The sequence below is a fragment of the Abramis brama genome, assembly GCF_963993115.1.
Source record: "Abramis brama genome assembly, chromosome: 18".
NCBI classification, from domain to species: domain Eukaryota; kingdom Metazoa; phylum Chordata; class Actinopteri; order Cypriniformes; family Leuciscidae; genus Abramis; species Abramis brama.
Window position 1 is genome coordinate 20,873,827 of NC_139980.1, and position 24,799 is coordinate 20,898,625.

Genomic DNA, 24,799 nt, shown 5'->3' on the forward strand with positions numbered 1-24,799 from the left:
CACCTTCGTTCATTCCAAACCTGTATGACTTTCTTTCTTCTGCAAAACACAAAAGGAGATATTCTGAAGAATGCTGGTAACAGGCAGTTTCGGTTTCCATTGACTTCCATTGTAATTTTTGTCTTCAGCTGTTGTTTTGACTCAATGGAATTAATTACTAAAAGTTAGGTAACACTGGCATTGACATAACGATTGCTAGATATATTACTTGTTGATCAAGAAAAGGGCCATCTCTGGGTTGTTTTTAAATCATTTAAGTCTCAGAGTTGACGCCATCTTTGAAAAGACAGTCCAGTGATGATACGAGTTGTATTACGGGCTTTGCCTGTCACTTCCTTGACTTCTCTGAACAAAATTTCTTTGTTGTGCCATCAGATCCTCAGATGGTTTCCTTTTTGATTGATCCATTATGTTAATGTTCATTAGTTATGGCACCGACGCTTCATGCATGCTCTGTAATAGCTAGACCTTCTCCTCTTTGTTTACAGGTGTGATATAACCACACAAAGGCAAATGACGTAAAACTGACACTTCCCACAATATCCAATCTGACAGCTCAAATTGTGAATAATAATTAAGTCAAGAAGATAGTTTTTATTACTTATTTTTTGCTTGCTCAATAATTGATTTTTGCTCACTAAGATCTGTGATGTACTGATTAAAAGGATAGGACTAGTTAACGATAACAATTAATTGTATAATTTAGTTTACTGTATTCTAAAATGTGTTCAGTGTTACATTGTAACAACTCCTTTTTTTCTACTCTGAAATATAGATTTTCTCCATCAGTGTCCGCTTATCCTTACGTGTCTACATGTTTCTACTTGTACCACTTCTCAATAATACCAGGCCTAATACAGCAGTCAGATGCCCTATAACATGCTAAGAATACTGAGCCCAGATAGATTTGGGTCTACTCACCACTCCCAGATCCTGATCGATACTCTGCAGCCCCTGCTCACAGAGGGAGAGAGTCAAGACAGAGAGCCTATAGAGTCGTAAAGGTCAACTTTGATTATAAATGGCACTCTGGGGAAAGAGGATGGCCCCAAGATAAGGTGATAAAGCAAAGGTGTAGCTTTAGATAATGTATCTGAGTCTGTGGACTACCCTACCCACACCATCTCTCTACACATTATTTTCCATTATACTGCCATCGATCGGCTAGAGGTAATGGCCACTGGAATCATAACCCGAGGCATAACTACATTCCAGAGCAGGAAAAGTTGATTGGAGGAAAGTAACAGAAGCGCTGAGGAAACGTTTTCTTGGTTTCTGCTTTGAAGAGGGTTTGCGCTTTTGTTTCACCAGGGACTATAGAAAGAAGAGATTTTTCCCCTACGTTGTAGCATAACTGTAGTGGTTTAAAATTGGCATTGTAGTGTCAGGATGTTAGTCTGGCCTTTATAGACGGGCTTTATTAAGAACACACATACCATGCAAAGTTGTCATTTCATTTCTGAAAGTAACCTAGTATTCTTGAAGACCCAGTGCAATGCCTTGGCCAGTGCAGTTTTCCTTTTTTTGTTGATATATTTCCTATTGAGACAGGAAGTTTAGGCTAGACAAGTGCTTTATTTTGCCATAATCTTGGAGCTCATTGAAGGGTCTGCCCTGAAAGGTACTATACTGTATATCAACACGCTAAAATCTCTCAATTGGGAAAATCAATATAATTGTTTACTTCATGGAAACCTCCTGCTCTATTGGCACATCTCTGCAACACAGATGATTAGGAAGTGTATGATAATTGGAGTTGTGCTGGTGACAGATAAGAGGTAGAGAAAATAAATGTGATAATGTTAGTGTTGCTGAAGTAAAGATATCCTCCCAGAGTTCATCTCTCTCTCTCTCTCTCTCTCTCTCTCTCTCTCTCTCTCTCTCTCTCTCTCTCTCTCTCTCTCTCTCTCTCTCTCTCTCTCTCTCTGAGTCACTGTAGTTAGTAACGCAGGGCACCTGTGTTGATTTACTGTCAAATCTTCAGGATTATCTGTAATCCTGGAGCTTCAAAAATCTGTTTGCTGACAGCTGTGTTCTCTAACAGAACTGCTGTTTGCTGTGCACATAGTGTCCTATATAGCAGTAATAGCTCTTTCTTTGAGGAAAAGAAGGAAAAAGCCTTTTAATTTTCTGCCTGAGTGAATTTCAATTTACAGTTCTTCTCGGTTTGTATTGTGTTGTATTTGGCTATAATGCATAGCTGACTCTATATATGAGTCTTTGCCTTGGTAATTAGGCACAATATCACAGCACATCCTTTGAATGTCTTTTAATGTATTCTAGCGTATTGGGGGATTTTGCTCTTCAATAGCTGTGTTATTTTTACCTATAGGTTCAGGGCATATACTGTAATTTAAAAATAGGACTTAGAAGATATTCTATTTATTCATTTTTTTAATGCAAAATGATACCTTTTTTTTCTTAAGCATTTTACATAAGCATTTGCAATGTTACAATTTTTTTAATTTTTTCAACAAGTTCTTACATAAAAAAAAATATGTATTTATTTATTTTTACTACAGTATATATATACATATATATATATAATTATTTATTTATTTTTTATTTTATTTTTTTTGATAATCTTGGATAGTTATTTACTTTACATATATCAGTGGCTCCTTATGTCTTACTTACATAATGCATAAAATGCATTGTATTACAAACAAAATATCAAAGCAAATCAGCAACAAAACAAAAAAAAGATTAAATACATATTCATGCTAAGCCATTTTCTCTAGTGAGCTAAGTAACGGTCACCAGCTGGAGTGCCCTTGAGAGCCACCAGAGGGCACTCCACACCAGACTTTCATGTTCACTCACAGACTACATCTCCCATCATTCTCTGCCTGGACTCATCAGCACTCATTATCACATTCACCTGTATCTCATCTTCTTGTTTAGTTCACCCCATATAAGCCTGGTTCACCCCATCACTCACTGCGAAGTTTTGTATCTTGTTGCACTGCATTTCCGAGTGTTTTCCCTGGTTTCATGTCTCTTGGTTTTTGGATTTCTTGCCTGTTCCCTGGATTACTCTTTTGCCTCTGACCCCTGCCTGTTTTGGTTGTTTGTTTATTTGTTTGTTTATTTGTTTGTTTGGACTGCCTTCCTGTGTTTGACCCCTGCTTGTGCTGATTACGATTCCGGATTACGCTTCAAATAAAAAAAAATAAAAAAAAGCAATTTTTCCCCCAATGACTTCTGGCCAACTGGTATCAAATTGATTTTTAATGGATTAAGCAATAATTACCACTTGAGTTGAGTTCATACATTTGTCCTATCAGAGTAACAATAGGTGTATTTTGTCATATTAACTATGGACATATTTCACTAAAATTTGACATCCAGAAAACATCTCAGTACTACAACCTGTTAAATATTTAGCTTGATAAATGTGTATCTTTCTTTAAAATAAATACCACTCTACTCTAAATACTGCTCTAGTTTTCAGGTTGTCCAAGATCCAATTGCATTTGCCAATAATGTTTTTCTTGAACTCTAGGTGGTCTACAAAAACAACGACATACGACTGGAACTCTCTCGTCTGGCCCGCATTGCAGACCCCAAGATGAAGCTACAAGGGGATGTGGTGTTTAAATGTGAGAATGTCCCTACCTTAGACCCCATCTCCTTTGAGACGCCAGAATCCTTCCTCGGCCTGCCCAAGTGGAACACCAAGCGTGTGGGCTCTATTTCCTTTGACTTTCGCACCTCAGAGCCCAATGGACTAATCCTCTTTACACAAGGTAAACCCCAGGACAAGAAGGATCCTCGTAGCCAGAGGAGCAACAAAGTGGACTTTTTCGCTGTGGAACTTCTAGATGGAAATCTTTATCTTCTGCTGGACATGGGATCAGGAACGATTAAAGTCAAAGCCACACAGAGTAAGGTCAATGACGGAGCCTGGCACCACGTGGACATTCAGAGAGATGGAAGATCAGGTGAGTAGATTCAATTTCTCCAGAACTTAAAATTCTTACACAAATAAATTTGGTCCCTCAGATCTGCATGATGCTTAATGAATTTGCTTACTAAAATATTGTTTTAAAGATTTTTTTTGAATATTATTCTGTAATTGTTTTCTAAAAGCAATTTAGCAATTTTTTTATTTTTTTTATTTTTTCTGTGTCATGCCTACACTCAGAAAATAGTTTGTTCAATGAACTTAATTAAATTAAGGAAAGCTTTTCCACACATTTAGTTTAGGTCGGTACAATAAGAACGAAACAAGTTAATTTAAACAAATAAAGTTTTGTTGAGGCAACTTAACAAATTTAATGCACGATTGCTGGTTAGTATGACATAGACACCACAAAATTCAAAAGCATTTGAGAAACTGAACATTAAAAACTAGCATGTCTTTCCCTGAAAAACACATAAAATAACTTACATGCAGATTAACTGCCCAGTTAGTTGTCAACAAAAATGAGTTTAGGTGGATTGAACACAAAAAAATTAAGTTGTGACAAAATGTCCAAAAAAAAAAAAGAGCATTATATCAAAACTGTCTCATTATCAAAACATCAAAACTATCAAAACATTATATCAAAGTTGTCTACAAAAACAACAGCATGTGACTAGAACTCTCTTCCAGCGCCTACAGCACAAACCCCAAGATAAAGCTACAAGGGGACGTGGTGTAAACTGAACAAGAGGCTTTTTTTTTTCTCACGTCCTTTAGACATTGACATAATATAATTTATTATTTTTTTAGCTTAAAAAGTAACTGTAAAAATAATGTAACTTATTCAAAGTTTTAAAAATATGAATTGGCAACAAATTCTCAGTAAAAAGAAGTCGGTAATGTAGCACTTTTATCCACAAAAGTAATCTATTCTAAATCGTATCTTCATTGTAAACTTCTCTGTATTAAGAGCTGTTATTAGGGTTTATTCCAAATCCTTTTCACAGCAGATGAAAATGTGTCCTCTCAAAGACTTCAATAAAAAGTCATCTAGCAGCATAAATGTGTGGATGTTTTTATTATTACTTAGGAGAATCTGTTCAGTAGAATATTACAGTGCAGAATTGTTATTATTTTGTCACAAACTTAATATTGGATAACGGACACTTTCACATTAAAGTCACAAGAGGGTGGCTCTTATGTTTTTTGCCTCTGGTCATGTTATACTCAGTAGTCTAAAGGTCTGAGACAACACTGGAAATCTGATATTTCTTTCATTTAAACCTGGAAATGAACAGAAAGCTTTCAGGTTCTGAAACTTTTAGATCAACTAAAAGTTATGTTGTAGAATGATGATATAATATTTTAGACTCTGTATATTTGAATCACTTTTCTTCCCAGACCCTACTGTATATCTATTCAGAAATGGCAGTTTGGCTCCTTGTCTGATTAATAGCAGTCATGGAAGTCCCTAGAAACTTGTATTTCTCAGCACCAAAGGGCTGAGACAGATATATAGACATGTGGGTGTTGAGGGACCAAGAATACTTGCATAATACAGACTAGTGGAAGAACTCAGAATGCCCCCTCAATCTGACACTGCCTCCACACTGGACTATATTGATGTTTCTATTCTGAACCTCCTGCCTGCCTGTATCCTTTAGTACATAATTGTGTCAGAACACTTTAACTCACATACATACACACAAATGTACGTATCTATTTCTATAACTGTATTTATTACACTTCTCTGGAATACTTGATTTTGTATGGTTAGCAGCATTCTGTGGTCAAATGTAAATTTTTATAATGCGCACCAAATGTCTCCGCTGGATCATCATATATATATATATATATATATTATATATATATATATATATATATATATATATATATATATATATATATATATGATATATATATATATATATATATATATATATATATATATATATAATATATTATTATTATTATTATTTAAATTTTTTTACAGTCAGCCGCCTTCTTTTGGCTGAGCTTATTTTGTCAAACTTGATAGCCTGTTTTTGTTTTGAACAGGTATCATCTCTGTGAACAGCCGTCGGACTCCATTCACCGCCAGCGGAGAGAATGAGATTCTGGACCTCGAGGGTGACCTATATCTCGGAGGACTCCCGGACAACCGCGCTGGCCTGATTCTCCCCACCGAACTGTGGACCGCCATGCTGAACTATGGCTTTGTGGGCTGCATCCGTGATCTCTTCATAGATGGACGCAGTAAAGACATTCGTCAGATCGCCGAGGCCCAGAACGGAGTCGGAATCAAGTCATCCTGCAGCAAAGTAACAGGCAAACAGTGCGACAGCAACCCCTGCAAAAACAACGGCATCTGCAAAGAGGGCTGGAATCGCTTCATCTGTGACTGCACCGGGACGGGATACTGGGAGCGAACCTGTGAGAGAGGTGAGTCATGCCATTGTTCGAGAGCAGGGTAGTCTTGCGTAGCCTGACTGCTTGCCTGCCATTTGGCTTTAGGCGGCCCATGGGCTCACCCTCAGAGGCTGAGACTAAGAGTAGGGTTACACAATTTAAATAGTCTGGTTCAGTGTTCGCTGTAAGCTGATCCTGCAGCACACTATGAAAGTTCCTCTGAAACCCTCCACCTCCACCTCCTCCAGCTCCACCTGCCTAGATATGTTATCGGATTTATGTGTGACTATTCATGAAGCAGCATATCTCGCATGCTCACAGCAATGTGTCTGTGTATTTATTGGATCTATTCCACCCAGACCAAACACATTAACATACATTAACATTGACATGCTAAAATGATTCAGATAAATATTATGTCATTTATACATAATATTAATTGAGCACGCTATAGGGGCTTCCACTTTTGTGTAGTTTGTGCTTGTGTTAATAAAATGAACTTGATGTATACTTATTTTTTATTAAGTATACTTAAGTGAAGTTTAAGTATATTTTTAAGTATACTTTATGTATTAAGTATACTAATATCAATGTACTAGTATTATACTTGTAAGTTTTCTAGTCAAATACTCTAGGCACATTTTTTAGTTTATGAAAGTACACTTTGAAGTGTACTCCCGGTAAACTCCTAGTTTAGTAGTTTTATACTGCCAAGTATACTTGTAGTAAACATAACATCATACTTATAGTTTATTATTTATATTTTTTTTGCACATTAAGTATACTAATATGTTCATATTTAGGTTTTAATTTTATACTTGAAATATACCTTTAACTGTACTTTTATCTCTTTCCATTTTAAAAACATTTTATAGCTTCATGCATCCTTTTTTATCAACACTTACACTGAGAAAATTAATTTTTTGTCACAGATGGAGTAGATTGTGTCCATCAACACCCCCAAAGCTTCACGATCGTTTAACACTTCCTGGGGTGACATTTCATTCGGTAACATTAGGCAGTTTTGATTTATATGCTGTTTAATGTTCGCGTTATTTTACATTTACAATCTTCTATCACTTGTTTCAGCTTCTTCTTCACCTGTGTTTTGATCCAGAGATTCTGTACTATTTCAAGATGTGTAATAGTGCCCTCTACCATATAACAGTGAAAACATGGATAGCCTGAAAATTCAGTCAATGGCGGGGAACGAGTAAAGTAGATTTGAAGTAAATTCCTAAGTACACTACCAGTGGACTAGCCTGCAAAAATTCAGATACTCATATCTGACATATCTGTTTTCTTACAAAGTTTGTAAGACAGTATATAAAACTATGTGAAAAAAGTATTTAATTGGTTACTCAATCAAAAGAGTAAAAACAACTACAAGCCAAGTATACTTAGAATACTTAATTATACTTTTAAGTATATCTTGATCAAAATATTGAGTTCAAATATTGGCCAAATATACTTAGACTTTTGTGTCAGTATAAGTCAAGTATACTTTAACTCAATTTTAAGTATATTTCTGAGAAGTACATAAAGTATATTTCTGAGAAGTACATAAAAATTAGTCTGAAAATATACTTTCTCATTTTTTAGTTTAAAAGATGTATACTAATAGCACACTTGAATAATCTTTTTTATAAGGGAATAAAACTAAAAAAAAGCTGACAGTGTGCATTTGTATCGTGCTTGTGTAAACCATAATTAAACAATTTAATTTAAAAAGAAAATGACAAAGGAACTTACTTGTAGACCTGTATGATTGCTCTGTGAATGCCATCTTCTGGCGAGACACGGGAATTCAACCCCATGGGGTTGAAGGAATGCACTCGATAATGTCCACCATGGTTGTGGACACTACTACAAATGGCTCTCTCCTCAAATAGTGCACTATATAAGGGTATTGGGGCGATTTCGGACACAGCCTCTGATTAATGATGTAACTTTTGGTGGTTATGTTTGAACTTGGAAATATTCATTATTTTATATGTAAAATAAAATATTTTTTGTGCAGTGACCCCAAAACAATTTTGCAGACGCAGGCTGCACTAAAAAAAAGTCTTAGTATCAAAATTTAAAAGCAAGTGGCATTTATTTTAAAGAATATAGCACAAGATCACTTTTCAAGCTAAATATATTTTTAGAAAGATTATAGCTCATTCTATAATTGGGTGTACATTTCACATAAAAAGTACAAAAACAATATGCTTTCTCAATAAAAACGGTCACAAAGGACAGAACTCTGTTTTTTTGTTTTGTTTTTTATCTGAAATCTGCCTTAATTTTGGTAATTTAAAGAGATTTTATGCAAAATCCAACCTGTGTGCATATAAAATAGACAGAAGCAGCACAAGTATCATAGTTAACTGGACACATTAACTATTGCACACATTGTTAGCTCATGCACTTGACAGTCAGTCTCCTCTGGCACATGGAAGGTTGAATTAATATATATATATAAAAAAAAAAGGCAAACAATTCAATATCATCTGTGGACACAGTCACACAAAAAAAAAACATCTGTGTACAGCCAACTCCTGAATAACATATTTGTTATGACCTACTGTCATAACAAATATGTTATTCAGGAGTTGGCTGTACAGTGTAACATAGTTGACATTTTCTCTATTTTGAATCAATTTCAATGTCAGGCTTTGTCTGGTCAACCAAATGTTATTATTTCTTAATCAGGATTTGAATGTACAGTTGAACTGAAATCATAGAAATATTGCTAACCATAAGGGTCAGAGGATCTCTGGATAATCCGTAATTCGTTTGTAATTATAAAACGAAAATACCGTTTTTCTGTTTTTTGTTTCAAAACGAAAAACCAAATAACCGTTTTTGGTGTCAGAATCAAAAAACGAAAAACCAATTAAAAACGGCCGTTTTTCGTTTTTGGCGATCATTTTATCGTTATTCCTTTTTGAACAAAGAATGAAGAGAGTCTTTGAACTTCAGTCAATTCGTTTTTCATTTATAAACCAAAAACGGAAGTCACCCCTTTATTCGTTTTTTCGTTTTTTAGTTCACAGGCAAAAAACGAATAAATGACTTCAAAATTCGTTTTCCACATGTAGGCGGCCTGACACGCCCCCTTCCGCCAATTGGTCAAGCAAGTCTGAGCATGTGACGTCCTCAGTTGTCGCTCAGGTCTGTTCAACAAAATAATAGTCCTCTACTATGGCTACAGATTCTTAAACTGTACAGGGCAGGTCCTATTGGGCTTTCTTCTGTGCAACTTTACACGTTTCACAGAAATTTTTACATCAGAAATATTAATTATTAGTCTGCCACCAGCCTGTTTTATTTAGCTGTGCGGAGTTAAATCTGTGTGGTGAAGCTGCGCTTGACAGCGCCGAGTGGGAGAGGCTCACTGACCAATGTTCAGTCAGCAGTCAGAACTTTTATTTTAGACGCTCCGTTTTGCCACGGGATGGTGATTGCAAATACTGTAATGCCAATCGGCTGAGGGTGGGTACCGATGATGGTGAAATACATTTTTACTGAAACTGTAATCATAGCCGCGACCCGCGAGAATGAGACAGATGATTGACAGGACGATAGCGGAGGCAATTAAAGGCGCAAGATACCTTCTGTTAACAAAAGCATAAATAAAAAAAGTGTTTAATATAAGTGACTTTGTCTTTGTTTTATTGTTTTTGTTGTTTTTAATCAAATAATTGTGAACCACAAACTGAGCCTTCGTTTTAAAGGGCAATTTCCAAATATATTTTATTTATTTGTTATAATATGGGTATTTTATAATACAGCATAAATAAAAACAAACACACGTAATTGTCAGGATTCCATCACCATCTCCTTCCACTCATTCCCTCACTCCGCCCACTCAGTCATTCACACGCTCATTGTCACCTGATTACTAATCACCGTCACCTGGACCTCATCATCAGTTCACCCATATATACCTGCTACAAACATTCAGTCATTGTCTGATCTCGTCTATACATGACACAGACTCTCTGCCATACTTACCTGTATACCTACCTTCGATCCCGATCTTCTCAGCCAATCACCATTCCGTCTTCTAAGGAACTCCTTCATCATCATCTGCAAGAGAAAGAGAGAGAGAGACTTGGTTACACTTCAGTTAAGCTATCATCTGAAATTCAACTTACTGTTTACTCCCCTGTTTCGCTGTACCGATCCATTCTGCAAATTAAAGCATTTAACTTACCATTCTGTCTGCTTCGTCTATGCCAAACCTGACAGAAATATGTATGCCTATAGGCAAAACACCACAGTTTCTTGGTTTTGTTTGTGTGAACTTTTATCCCCAACCATATTTCTTCATGGGCTCCACGCCAGGGGTCACGCTCAGCAGCCCTACTTCCCATGGTACTAACTGTAATTAACAGTATGCTGACCCAGTTTATATGTAAAATCTTTGGTATATGTAATCTATATGTAATATCCATTCCTGCAGAATGGTGAGGTTTCTTGTAAGAAAAACATTGCGAGCAAATGTCGAATTGTTGTTTGAAATATAAATCAACAACGTAAGAGGCTTTAGGCTGTCTGATTAACTCTGTATGAACAAATACCCAGCTTTGCAGTATAGGTGGCACAGAAGCAGCATCTGACCCTGCATTTAGATGTACATTACACACTGTCTAATGCAGCTCAAAGGAGGCACTGTGAATTTGCATAGCAATTTCATTCTAAGAGGCTATTAAATGTGAAGTGACAACATGAAACACTACTTTCAAAATATTAAACAACACCAGTAGTTGGTGGCAAGTCAGCCTGATAATGATTGAATACCAATTTACTCATTTAGGCTCACAATAAGCAGATTACATAATTATACCATGAAAAAAAAAAAAAAAAAATATATATATATATATATATATATATATATATATATATATATATATAAAGGCAGGATCACTTACTGGTGGAACCCAAACTGAAGTCCAGTCCTGGCTGTATAATCAAACAATAAAAACGAAACAATAAAATCAAGAACATTTATTGATTCCACAGGAACTTGATCCAGTTTCCCCCATTTTTACTAATAACTACTTTGTGTTAATTCAGAGGACAGTAAGGCAAACTATTAAGCATGAACTCGAACAGGATCAATTAAGATTTTCAAAGCATTTTGGAACTCTTCTTGGTGGAAATTGACAGCACGTTCAAAAAGAGATGAAATGTCAGGACACTGCATAGAAAACGTACTCGGTTACTAACGTAACCTCGGTTCTCTCTAGAGAGGGAACGAGTACTGCGTAATAGCTTACGCTAGGGGAAAAACTCTTTTCCACGAGATACTGAAGCCCAAAAAAAAATTATCCTTAATTTTATAATACTGTAAAACGCGTTGCAGCAGCATGCAGACATGGGCGAGGCGGCTCGCGCGCCCATTGGCTGCTCTGCGGCAACTGCACCAGCCTATCGAGGGAGACCCCTCATGACGTCAGATCCAATGAGGGCGCCTTGCGCCCTCCGCGTCATGTCCCGCCGAAACGGGCGGGGCTTCGGGCTATAAATATAGCCTCGGGAGGCTGGTCTAGCTGGTTTTTCATTGCCGAAGCGAACCAGAGCGTGATGCATGCACGGCAAGATACGCAGTACTTGTTCCCTCTCTAGAGAGAACCGAGGTTACGTTAGTAACCGAGTACGTTCTCTTACGAGAGGTTCTCTCGTACTGCGTAATAGCTTATGCTAGGGGAACACAGTGCAAAACGCCGTGCGTGCAAGGGCAGGTGCCCGGGGCTCATATAGTGCATAATCACATGGGACTCACTAGAATCCGGGAAGAGGGGCTAGAATAGCATCATTCCTGTAAAATGTAGTACTCCACTAAGAGTAATTATATCAAGTGTTCCACACAGCCAGGGCGAAGTCGGCCTGGACTGATGAGTATTAGGGGACTTACACACTGCCCACAGAGTCATATAGTCAATCAGAGATCGATGCTCTAGCAGTTTCAGCATTCTGAGCCGATAGCACCGGGCAGAAAATACTGAGTTATTAAACCGTGAGCAGCCTAGCCTGCAGAGCAGGAACTTCTAGGTTGTAAAACCTAATAAATGTAGACGGGGAGGCCCAGCCTGCCGCCATACAGATATCTTGTAAGGCAATCCCACTAGACCAAGCCCACGAAGAGGCCATGCCTCTCGTGGAGTGCGCTTTAATACCTAACGGGCACTGCAGGCCCTTAGATATATAAGCCAGCGCTATTGCATCAACTATCCACCTGGATAGACTCTGTTTTGACACGGCTAGTCCTTTAGAACGTCCGCTGAACAAAACAAAGCGCTGCTCCGTTTGCCTAAACACGGATGAGCGAGACACGTGGGCTCTTAATGCTCTGACCGGGCAAAGGAAGCTCGCGTCCCCTTCCTCCTCAGAAACCGGCAGGGCTGACAGGGAAATCACCTGTGCCCTAAACGGTGTGTTGAGGGATTTAGGAACATACCCGTGCCTTGGTTTGAGTATGACTCTAGAGCCATTAGGCCCAAATTCCATACACGTCGCGCTCACTGAGAGCGCTTGTAAGTCCCCCACGCACTTCACTGAAGCGAGAGCCAGAAGAAACGCTGTCTTGACAGACAAGTGTTTTAAGTCTATTGACTGAATTGGCTCGAATGGGGCGCCTTTCATGGCTTCCAGAACCGTGGAAAGGTCCCACATGGGAACTGAGGGAGGTCTGGGAGGATTCATCCTCTTAGCTCCTCAAAGGAAGCGAATGATCAGATCGTTCCTTCCCAATGACTGGCCAAGCACTGGTTCAGCGAACGCTGCTATGGCCGCCACATAAACTTTGAGCGTGGATGGGGCTCTGCCCTTATCCAGTAGCTCTTGTAGAAAAGAAAGAATCTCCGACACACCGCAGTTTGAGGGTGATATGTCGCGAGCTGTACACCAGCTAGAGAACACAGACCATTTCGAGGAATAGAGCCGCCTAGTAGACGGGGCTCTAGCCTGCATGATCGTGTTTAACACTCCCACTGGGAGGTTAACGGGTACCCGTTGATGGCCCACGCATGTAGGGACCAAAGCTCCGGGCAAGGATGCCAGATCGAGCCATTGACCTGCGAGAGGAGATCTCTCCTCACTGGTATCGGCCATGGGGCGGTACTCGTCAGCTGCATCAGAACTGGGAACCAGGCTTGGTTCGTCCAGAACGGAGCCACGAGTAACACTGAGCATCTGGTTTCCCTGATCCGCTCTAATACCTGGGGCAGGAGCGTGACAGGGGGAAACGCATAGAGCGGGCAGCGGGGCCAGACGTGGGCCAGTGCATCCCTGCTCTTGGAGAAAAACTCTGGACAGTGAGCGTTTTCTTGAGATGCAAACAGGTCTATCTTCGCTCTGCCGAATGTTTTCCACAGCAGTTGGACTGTCTGTGGATGTAAAGACCATTCTCCTGCTGGAACGTTGTTCCTGGACAGTCTGTCTGGTCCCACATTCAAGTGTCCTGGCACGTGCGCTGGTCTCAGCGAGCGCAGATTGTGGGCTTTGGATCTGATACCCCCATGGTGATTTACAGTGAGGAAAATAAGTATTTGAACACCCTGCTATTTTGCAAGTTCTCCCACTTAGAAATCATGGAGGGGTCTGAAATTGTCATCGTAGGTGCATGTCCACTGTGAGAGACATAATCTAAAAAAAAAAAAAACAAATCACAATGTATGATTTTTTTAACTAAAATTTTTTTAGATTTTTATTTTTATTTGTATGATACAGCTGCAAATAAGTATTTGAACACCTGAGAAAATCAATGTTAATATTTGGTACAGTAGCCTTTGTTTGCAATTACAGAGGTCAAACGATTCCTGTAGTTTTTCACCAGGTTTGCACACACTGCAGGAGGGATTTTGGCCCACTCCTCCACACAGATCTTCTCTAGATCAGTCAGGTTTCTGGGCTGTCGCTGAGAAACACAGAGTTTGAGCTCCCTCCAAAGATTCTCTATTGGGTTTAGGTCTGGAGACTGGCTAGGCCACGCCAGAACCTTGATATGCTTCTTACAGAGCCACTCCTTGGTTATCCTGGCTGTGTGCTTCGGGTCATTGTCATGTTGGAAGACCCAGCCTCGACCCATCTTCAATGCTCTAACTGAGGGAAGGAGGTTGTTCCCCAAAATCTCGCAATACATGGCCCCGGTCATCCTCTCCTTTATACAGTGCAGTCGCCCTGTCCCATGTGCAGAAAAACACCCCCAAAGCATGATGCTACCACCCCCATGCTTCACAGTAGGGATGGTGTTCTTGGGATGGTACTCATCATTCTTCTTCCTCCAAACACGTTTAGTGGAATTATGACCAAAAAGTTCTATTTTGGTCTCATCTGACCACATGACTTTCTCCCATTACTCCTCTGGATCATCCAAATGGTCATTGGCAAATTTAAGACGGGCCTTGACATGTGCTGGTTTAAGCAGGGGAACCTTCCGTGCCATGCATGATTTCAAACCATGACGTCTTAGTGTATTACCAACAGTAACCTTGGAAACGGTGGTCCCAGCTCTTTTCAGGTCATTGACCAGCTCCTCCCGTGTAGTTCTGGGCTGATTTCTCACCTTTCTTAGGATCATTGAGACCCCACGAGCTGAGATCTTGCATGGAGCCCCAGTCCGAGGGAGATTGACAGTCATGTTTAGCTTCTTCCATTTTCTAATGATTGCTCCAACAGTGGACCTTTTTTCACCAAGCTGCTTGGCAATTTCCCCGTAGCCCTTTCCAGCCTTGGAGGAGCCAGGAGGTGTACAATTTTGTCTCTAGTGTCTTTGGACAGCTCTTTGGTCTTGGCCATGTTAGTAGTTGGATTCTTACTGATTGTATGGGGTGGACAGATGTCTTTATGCACCTAACGACCTCAAACAGGTGCATCTAATTTAGGATAATAAATGGAGTGGAGGTGGACATTTTAAAGGCAGACTAACAGGTCTTTGAGGGTCAGAATTCTAGCTGATAGACAGGTGTTCAAATACTTATTTGCAGCTGTATCATACAAATAAATAGTTAAAAAATCATATATTGTGATTTCTGGATTTTTTTTTTTTAGATTATGTCTCTCACAGTGGACATGCACCTACGATGACAATTTCAGACCCCTCCATGATTTCCAAGTGGGAGAACTTGCAAAATAGCAGGGTGTTCAAATACTTATTTTCCTCACTGTATATAAGCCACCACCGACATGTTGTCCGAACGGACCAAGACGTGGTGCCCGTTTATCTGGGGACAAAAACGCCTCAGCGCGTTGTCGACTGCCATCATTTCCAGGCAATTTATGTGTAGAAGCTTTTCCCGTTCTGACCACTGGCCGAAGAACGGTTTGCCCTCGAGCAGCGCTCCACATCCCGAGGTTGAGACGTCTGTAGACACCACCTTCACACTCGAGGAAGTCCCCAGGCTTACACCTGACCGATACCAACCGGTCGCTGTCCAAGGTTTCAGAGCTGAGATGCATTTCTGATCGACCTTGAGGCGCAAGAGACCGGAGGTCCACGCTCGGCGCGGCACGCACGCTTTTAGCCAGTACTGCAGTGGGCGCATGCGAAGCAGACCCAACTGAAGTACTGAAGAAGCTGAAGCCATGAGACCCAGCATCTTCTGAAACTTTTTGAGCAGCACCAGAGCGCCGTGGTGAAAAGTTTTCGTCATGCGCTGAATACTGAGTCTGCGCTGTTGCGACAGTTGTGCTGTCATAGACAGCGAGTCCAGTTCTGTCCCCAGAAAAGATATTTTCTGACTGGGGGACAGCGAGCTCTTCGCCCAATTGACTTTGAGACCTAAATTCTCGAGGTGATCGAGTAATATGGTCCTGTGTTCTATGAGCTCTGAGTGTGATCGAGCTAGAACCAGCCAATCGTCCAAATAATTCAGAACTCGCATACCCCGGAGCTTCAGGGGTGCGAGTGCTGCGTCCATGCACATCCTGAATGTACGAGGTGCTAGGGACAGGCCAAACGGCAGGACTGTGTATTGATATGCCTGGCCCTCGAAGGCGAATCTCAAAAACCGCCAGTGACGTGACGCTATTTGTATCTGGAAATAAGCGTCTTTCAGATCTATTGACATAAACCAGTCCCCTTGGCGAATTTGCGCAAGGATTTTCTTGGTTGTGAGCATTCTGTACCGTCGCTTCAGAAGTGCTTTGTTCAGCCGTCTTAGATCTAAAATGGGTCTGAGACCCCCGTCTTTTTTGGGTACCAGAAAATATCTGCTGTACATGCCTCCTTCGCTCTGAGCTTGTGATAAGGGTTCTATAGCCCCTTTGCTCAATAATTTCGCTATTTCGGCTCGAAGTAGATGTGCTACTTTTTCTTCCACCGTAGTTTCGATTCGCGCCGCTTGACGTCGCGGGCGTCGAACAAACTGTAGCGAATAGCCTCTCTTTATAATGTTCAGCACCCATTCTGATATCCCGGGAAGCTCTGCCCACGCGTTCGCGTGAGTAGCTAGGGGTAGAATGAAATCTGGGCTCTGGTCGCGATCTAGTGGCGAGCGAAGAGCACCGGTGTGCTGTAATACAAACGCCGTGCTTGCGGCGTGTGAGGCTGGGGGCGTGCTGATAACCGTGAGACATGCAGCGTGTAGTGTTTGTGGGCACTGGGTTGTGGGCACATTCACTACATCTAGTGCACAATCGACATGAGTCGATTTTATTTGTGTGAGCCGTGTGTGGCGGGCTGTGCTTGTGTGTAGGAATGAGCACTGGGCAGTGGGCATTTTTACTACACTCATAACACCATCGGCCGTGGCCGGGACACCAGAAAATACACTCTTTATGGGATTTATCTGGGTCGCCGTAAAAACGGCGTTTGTGTGCAGGCAAGCGGGCTGTGTCACCGACTTGCTTACTGCAGAGTACACTGGAACAGTCGCAATTACTGGAACTGAACGAGCGAAAATTTTTGGTGGAAGTCCAGCCGCGGCGGGACTTGAACACCGTCGTTTTCCTAGGCTGGCTAGGAAGACTTCGAGGCCTCAGGCTTTAACTCGACCTTCGGCCGTGGCCCATGCAGAAGGGGGTGGTGGCTGGTAGAGCCAAGAGCGCTGCCTCTGTTGCCGGTTCTGACGGCGCTTGCGGCTGAGAGCTGCGAGCAGACGGCTGTTTAGAGCGACCTACTGTGGAGCTAGAGCGCTTGGGCAGGAAATGCTTCATGGCCTGCGATGTCTTCTGTACCTCAGCGAATCTGTCCGCGAAGTCCTTGACAGAAGATCCGAAGAGGCCAACGGGAGAGACGGGGGCGTTGAGGAACGCGGAGCGCTCCGAGTCCGACATCTCAGAAAGCGTGAGCCAGAGGTGTCTCTCGGCCACGGTGATAGAAGCCATGTTCCGCCCTATGGCCTGCGCAGCGGATTTAGTGTCGCGAAGAGCGAGGTCCGTCGCGCTCCTCAAATCCGCCAGGCTAACAGCTTCCGGTCCTTCCTCGTCCATTTTTCGGAGAAGCTTGACCTGGAAGATCTGTAATATGGCCATGGAATGTAGCGCAGAGACAGCCTGCCCGGCGGCGGTGTAAGCGCGACTGTGCAAGGTTGACGTTGTGCGGCAGGTTTTGGATGGTAGCGCCGTCTTAGCGCGCCGTCCAGCAGAGGGCGGGCAAAGATGGGTAGCTACAGCCTCTTCCACGGGAGGGAGAGAATGATACCCCTTGTCTTTAGCACCGTCGACTACGGAGAATGCTGAAGACACGGAAGTGCGCATTCTGGCTGAAAATGGAGCACTCCAGGACTTAGCGACTTCTTCATGAAGCTCAGGAAGAAAGGGCGCTGGTCGTGAAGGCGTCGAAGTACGGTCCCTTTGCAGAAAACAACCGTCCAGTCGTATGTGTGCAGGCTCCTGGAGGGTCGACCACTCAAGGCCGAGGCTGGCGACGGCCTGCTCGAGCAGACGCATGAGCTCTGCTTCAATGCTGGCTCTTTTCCCAGAGGGCCGGTGAGAAGAAGGTGCAAGGTCCGCAGAGCTCGACCAGTCCTCACTGCCCGACGCTAGAAGAGAGCAGGTATCCTCCTCCACACACACGGTTTCCTCGTAGTCTATGGCGGACGCGGCGGCAGACAGCGGCCGCTGACCGGCAGTGAGAGACTCGGGTGAAGCTGGCGGCGAAGCTGGCGGGTGCACCGGCGAGCTTTCGCGGGTTGGAGGTGGTTCCGGGGCCCGCTGAGCGCGGCGCTTTTTACGGCGCGGCAACGCAGCGGGCGACGGTGCAGTCTCGGAACACACAGCAGAGAAAAAGGATATAGACGCCGGAAAGCGAGAGCGGGAACGGCGACTGAAGGCGGCGAGTTGTCGACCAGCTGCTTCAGGTCGAAAGCTCGTCCCGCAGAAGGCTTATCAGACGGCGCGGCTTCTTCCTCTCGGGATCCAGCGATGCGTGAGCTTCGCTGAAGAGATGAAAAATCAGCTAGACCAGCCTCCCGAGGCTATATTTATAGCCCGAAGCCCCGCCCGTTTCGGCGGGACATGACGCGGAGGGCGCAAAGCGCCCTCATTGGATCTGACGTCATGAGGGGTCTCCCTCGATAGGCTGGTGCAGTTGCCGCAGAGCAGCCAATGGGCGCGCGAGCCGTCTCGCCCATGTCTGCATGCTGCTGCAACGCGTTTTACAGTATTATAAAATTAAGGATAATTTTTTTTTTGGCTTCACTATCCCGTGGAAAAGAGTTTTTCCCCTAGCGTAAGCTATTACGCAGTACGAGAGAACCTCTCGTAAGAGAACTGCCTCTCCACAGCATCCTGGTCCTCTGATGACTGAAATGGATTCTCCCCAAAAGTTGAAACTCATTGAAACACTGAATTGAAAATTAAACAATATTTTTAGTTGCGTCAAGGGCTCTGGAGAGACCCGCAGCCTCAGTGATGCTGTACTCTTCGGAGTGGCATTTAGGGCACTGTGTAGATGTTTCCTCCCATTGGTTGACGCACAGCTTGCACCCCATAATGCTACTGCAGCATGATGCATTATCTCTTTTTGAACGTGCTGTCAATTTCCACCAAGTAGAGTTCCAAATTGCTTTGAAAATCTTAATTGATCTTGTTCGAGTTCATGCTCAATAGTTTGCCTTACTGTCCTCTGAATTAACACAAAGTAGTTATTAGTAAAAATGGGGGAAACTGGATCAAGTTCCTGTGGAATCAATAAATGTTATTGATGGCATGCATTGTTTCTCGTTTTTATTGTTTGATTATACAGCCAGGACTGGACTTCCGTTTGGGTTCCACCAGTAAGTGATCCTGCCTTTATATATATATATATATATATATATATATAATATATATATATATATATATATATATATATATATATATCTTTTTTTTTTTTTTTTTTAATGGTATAATTATGTAATTTGCTTATCGTTAGCCTAAATGAGTAAATTGGTATTCAATCATTATCAGGCTGACTTGCCACCAACTACTGGTGTATTTTAATATATTGAAAGTAGTGTTTCAATGTTGTCGCTTCACATTTAATAGCCTCTTAGAATGAAATTGCAATGCAAATTCACAGTGCCTCCTTTGAGCTGCATTAGACAGTGTGTAATGTACATCTAAATGCAGGGTCAGAAAAGCCTAAAGCCTCTTACGTTGTTGATTTATATTTCAAACAACAATTCGACATTTGCTCGCAATGTTTTTCTTACAAAAAACCTCACCATTCTGCAGGACAATTGTCTATTACAGTATACAACACAGATAGAAGGGTGTCAATAAATCTGTGGTGATATACAAGACGCTTTAAGAAAAGTTTATTTCCATCACACTGTAAAGTGTTTTTAGATATTACATATAGATTACATATACCAAAGATTTTACATATAAACTGGGTCAGCATACTGTTAATTACAGTTAGTACCATGGGAAGTAGGGGTGCTGAGCGTGACCCCTGGCGTGGAGCCCATGAAGAAATATGGTTGGGGGATAAAAGTTCACACAAACAAAACCAAGAAACTGTGGTGTTTTGCCTATAGGCATACATATTACGTGTGTTTGTTTTTATTTATGCTGTATTATAAAATACCTATATTATAACAAATAAATAAAATATATTTGGAAATTGCCCTTTAAAACGAAGGCTCAGTTTGTGGTTCACAATTATTTGATTAAAAACAACAAAAACAATAAAACAAAGACAAAGTCACTTATATTAAACACTTTTTTTATTTATGCTTTTGTTAACAGAAGTTATCTTGCGCCTTTAATTGCCTCCGCTATCGTCCTGTCAATCATCTGTCTCATTCTCGCGGGTCGCGGCTATGATTACAGTTTCAGTAAAAATGTATTTCACCATCATCGGTACCCACCCTCAGCCGATTGGCATTACAGTATTTGCAATTACCATCCCGTGGCAACAAGGGCGTAACTTTGGGTCTACCATTGGGGGGGTTAAACTCGCGCCATATTTATTAATTTATTTATTTATTGAATAATTTTCTTGTGTAAAAGGTAACATGCTAATTTGCCGTTCCTGTTTTAGAAATACATTGTGATACTTTTACTGATTTAGGCTACTTAACGTAAATGCAGCTGTTCACTTGACTATTTATGCCATAATGACACAGTAGTTAAATTAAGTGTCACTGGTGATCCCAGATCTCAGATTGTTCATTGTTTTTGAGCTTATTTATCTCTCTATTAGTAATTGCTAGAGTATTTCTGAGTAGTTCATAGTAAACTGTCAAGTGTCAGCTTTTAAATGATACCTTGGTTTTGTGTATAGCCAGAAGGACTCATTAGCAACAACCATTTTATTATGGGTATGTCATATTGCACTCGATTCTCAAATGGGGGGTGACAGGTAAGGGGTTAAGCACTAGCCAGCAGTGGCAGCTTCTACTTTATTGATTTTGTGTTTGTTCAATATCAATAAACAAGAACTTAAAGATTAATCAATTGCATCACTGTATTGGCACCTACATGCAGCAAATGTATTATGCACAATTCAACTCTCAATACATTACACAATACAGGGTGGCACACTGGAGTGCAGCTTGCACCTTTATTCTGAACAGATTTCACATATTGGTGGGCATCACCAAAACTCACCATCCACTAACAAAATCTTTAAGTTTAACTGTTAAAATGTATTTTATTAACATCACATTTTAAAAACTTAACATCAAATAACAGCATTAAAAACTTTCAAATAGAGAAAATGAAAGTGCAATTGTATTATCACTTTGCATGAAATAAGACTCAAAAATTGTGTTTGCATAGCCTCTGATAACATCAAATTCAGAAACTGGGAAAATACAAGTGTGGACTAACGTTAGTTGTGCTTTGATTCATTTTGTCACTTTGCAAACTCCATGCAAAAAGAACAAAAAATAAATAAAAAATAATAATAATGATAATCTCAAATTGAGCCGGAGGTGGTAAATTCCTAATAATGTACGTATTTTTTTAGGTATTTTAATAAGATAACTAAAATACGTTGCGCATACAGCTCAACTACGCAATCGTTATAAAGGTGTTTGAACAACAAAACGCATCCACTTGCACATATTTGACAATCGGAATATCAGATATATCCTGCTATAGCTAACAAATTTGTGAAATTTTGAATAAAAAAGGAAATAAAAGCAGATCATCAGTCATTCAGCGCTATTGTGGCTGTGGTGTGACAAGCAATGAATGACGCGTCTCCATGGGAACCATAAAGTGATACTACGATCAATAACGGTCGCCTTGAAAAACTTTTAAACTTACGTGTGAAAAGGTTAAGTAAGGCTTACATTTAAATGTGTCTTTGTTTTGTTTTGAGTGTATGGTCAATAAATAAAGGAATTAAAAAGATGGGCACAAAACCTGTTTGTCGCACCCTTTACAGTCTATGGTCGTGCCCCACTTGTCAGGTCTCTATTCCCCACCAGTGGGCCGCGCCCGCGCCCCACACTTTGAGAAACGCTGAGCTAACTTAGCAATAGGGGTACCTCCGTTTGGTCAGGATTTTTCCTCTTTTTGGCTGGTGTCGACCAACAATGAAAAATCGTTGTCTGGCTGCCTTTCAGTGTCCTTTTCATCTTTCCATCCGTTAGCAAGCACCGTCAGCTTTCTCCAACCATTCATCCCAGCGACTGCGCAAAATAGTGAACAAACTTGGTAGAGAAAGCGGTTTGGGTAATACCAAGTAGTCGGTGCGGTGGGCGGGGGGTACATTACAGATTATTTAAAATATGATACTATCTTTCTCGCTGGCAAATGAAATTAATAAAGAAAACGAACAAAAGTATTCATTCGGAATATTTCATATTTATTTTAATCTGAATGATGTGATGATATTGGGGGGGTTATATTAGCTGGATCTGATTTTTGAGGGGGTCATGACCCCCGTAACCCCCGTGCAAATTACGCGCATGCGTGGCAAAACGGAGCGTCTAAAAGAAAAGTTCTGACTGCTGACTGAACATTGGTCAGTGAGCCTCTCCCACTCGGCGCTGTCAAGCGCAGCTTCACCACACAGATTTAACTCCGCACAGCTAAATAAAACAGGCTGGTGGCAGACTAATAATTAATATTTCTGATGTAAAGATTTCTGTGAAACGTGTAAAGTTGCACAGAAGAAAGCCCAATAGGACCTGCCCTGTACAGTTTAAGAATCTGTAGCCATAGTAGAGGACTATTATTTTGTTGAACAGACCTGAGCGACAACTGATGACGTCACATGCTCAGACTTGCTTGACCAATCGGCGGAAGGGGGCGTGTCAGGCCGCCCACATGTGGAAAATGAATTTTGAAGTCATTTTTTCGTTTTTTGCCTGTGAACTAAAAAACGCAGAAAGCCGAAATCTCGTTTTTTCGTTTTTTTGAAAAAACGAATAAAGGGGTGACTTCCGTTTTTGGTTTATAAACGAAAAACGAATTGACTGAAGTTCAAAGACTCTCTTCATTCTTTGTTCAAAAAGGAATAACGATAAAATGATCGCCAAAAACGGGCCGTTTTTAATTGGTTTTTCGTTTTTTGATTCTGACACCAAAAACGGTTATTTGGTTTTTCGTTTTGAAACAAAAAAACAGAAAAACGGTATTTTCGTTTTATAATTACAAACGAATTACGGATTATCCAGAGATCCCCTGACCCATAACAATGTACCCAACAAATTACAAAAAAATAAAAATATTGAAATAAATGAGAAGACTTTAACAATCATGTCTACAAAATGTCTAACATAACATCACATGATGCTGGCCTCATGGTGTTGTGATAAACCATTTTTAGATGCAATGGGTTGTTCATATTATTATAGTTGACAGAACCTTTGCAGACATAAGAAAAAGAAAATATAAAACCTCTGTTTACTTGAAAGGAACTAAATTCATGCAATCAGTAAAAATCGGACGAAACAAATCTCTAAAATTATTTTGTCTTTAATGCAGTGTTAAGGGTGGCATGAGCACAAAAAAAACATCTGTTTTTAAGACTGCAGCCCAACCTTTCTTTTACTATTATTTTTATTTATTTAAGCCCAGTCAGACACCCCCAAACACCTGTAATTCATAAACCTTGCTTGCCAGTATACTCATTTTTCATTTTTCAAGAACATAGTTGCCAAAATACAAAGCACAGAGTTAAACCTAAGTTCTTTAGAACAAATGAGAGTTAAGGCTCAATCTCACTGAGTTCAGCTTCTTCTACACAACAAGCTTTTGGATTTTATATCAGAAATGACAGCTGAGAGAATCCATCAGCCTTCGGCTGTACTGACACTGAGTGGACAGCAGTTTCTGTTTTACAGCTGAGGAGATTTTATAGTTTTTGTGTAACATTTCTCTGGAGGTTTAATAGGATTTCTCTTTCACTTCTACAGACTGTCTTTCTGCGCTCTTCGCTCAGGAGCATCCGAAAGTTAAATTGAACAAGGTTTGGAGCAAGAAAATGTTCCCATGGTGTTCAGAATTAGGAGCAAACTCACGTTAAGTTTTTATGACAGTTTGTAGATAGCTGCTCCTCAGGCTATTTGGGGATGCAATCTTTACACAGCATGGGTGGATTGCCTCTTTTTTATTATTCTACAAAGAATTTTCAAATGTTAGCAGATGGTTCAACTTCTGGCTCAGTTGTGGAAACCACAAAAAATATATATATTTTAATTCAGGCAATGTAGTAAATATAATGTAATATAATTTCATATATAATTTAATAATATAAATATATAAACATATTTTTGTATATAATAATTTTATAAAATATGTTTTTTGTTGTTGTTGTTGTTGTTTTCAACTATGGGCACTTTTGGTTCGTTGGATGTTTAGAAAATAAACGCATGTATACATTTTTACACCCACACAATAGTTTCATTTGTTCACTGACAATGATACTGTACATCACCGAAGAATTCTGTAATTGTCGTTTTTCTAAACCACAATGAGTACCACATCTTCTTTGTCCTGCATATACTATTTTCATAGCTAGCATTTTATTTATCCTAAATACATAAAACTAAATATTAATAACAATAATTGTAACGGTTACGGTTGCTGCAATGAGCACGTAGCCTA

At 40.6% G+C, this 24,799-nt stretch overlaps 1 protein-coding gene across 1 annotated transcript in view; it reads left to right on the forward strand.

Annotated features, from left to right (window-relative positions):
• nrxn3b (neurexin 3b) overlaps positions 1-24,799 on the forward strand; it is a 436,638-nt gene that overhangs the window by 104,361 nt on the left and 307,478 nt on the right. Inside the window, exons 8-9 of the mRNA XM_084091093.1 lie at positions 3,506-3,944; positions 5,966-6,349. Of these exons, the coding sequence (XP_083947219.1) occupies positions 3,506-3,944; positions 5,966-6,349 (823 nt within the window). The remainder of the gene's footprint in view (positions 1-3,505; positions 3,945-5,965; positions 6,350-24,799) is intronic.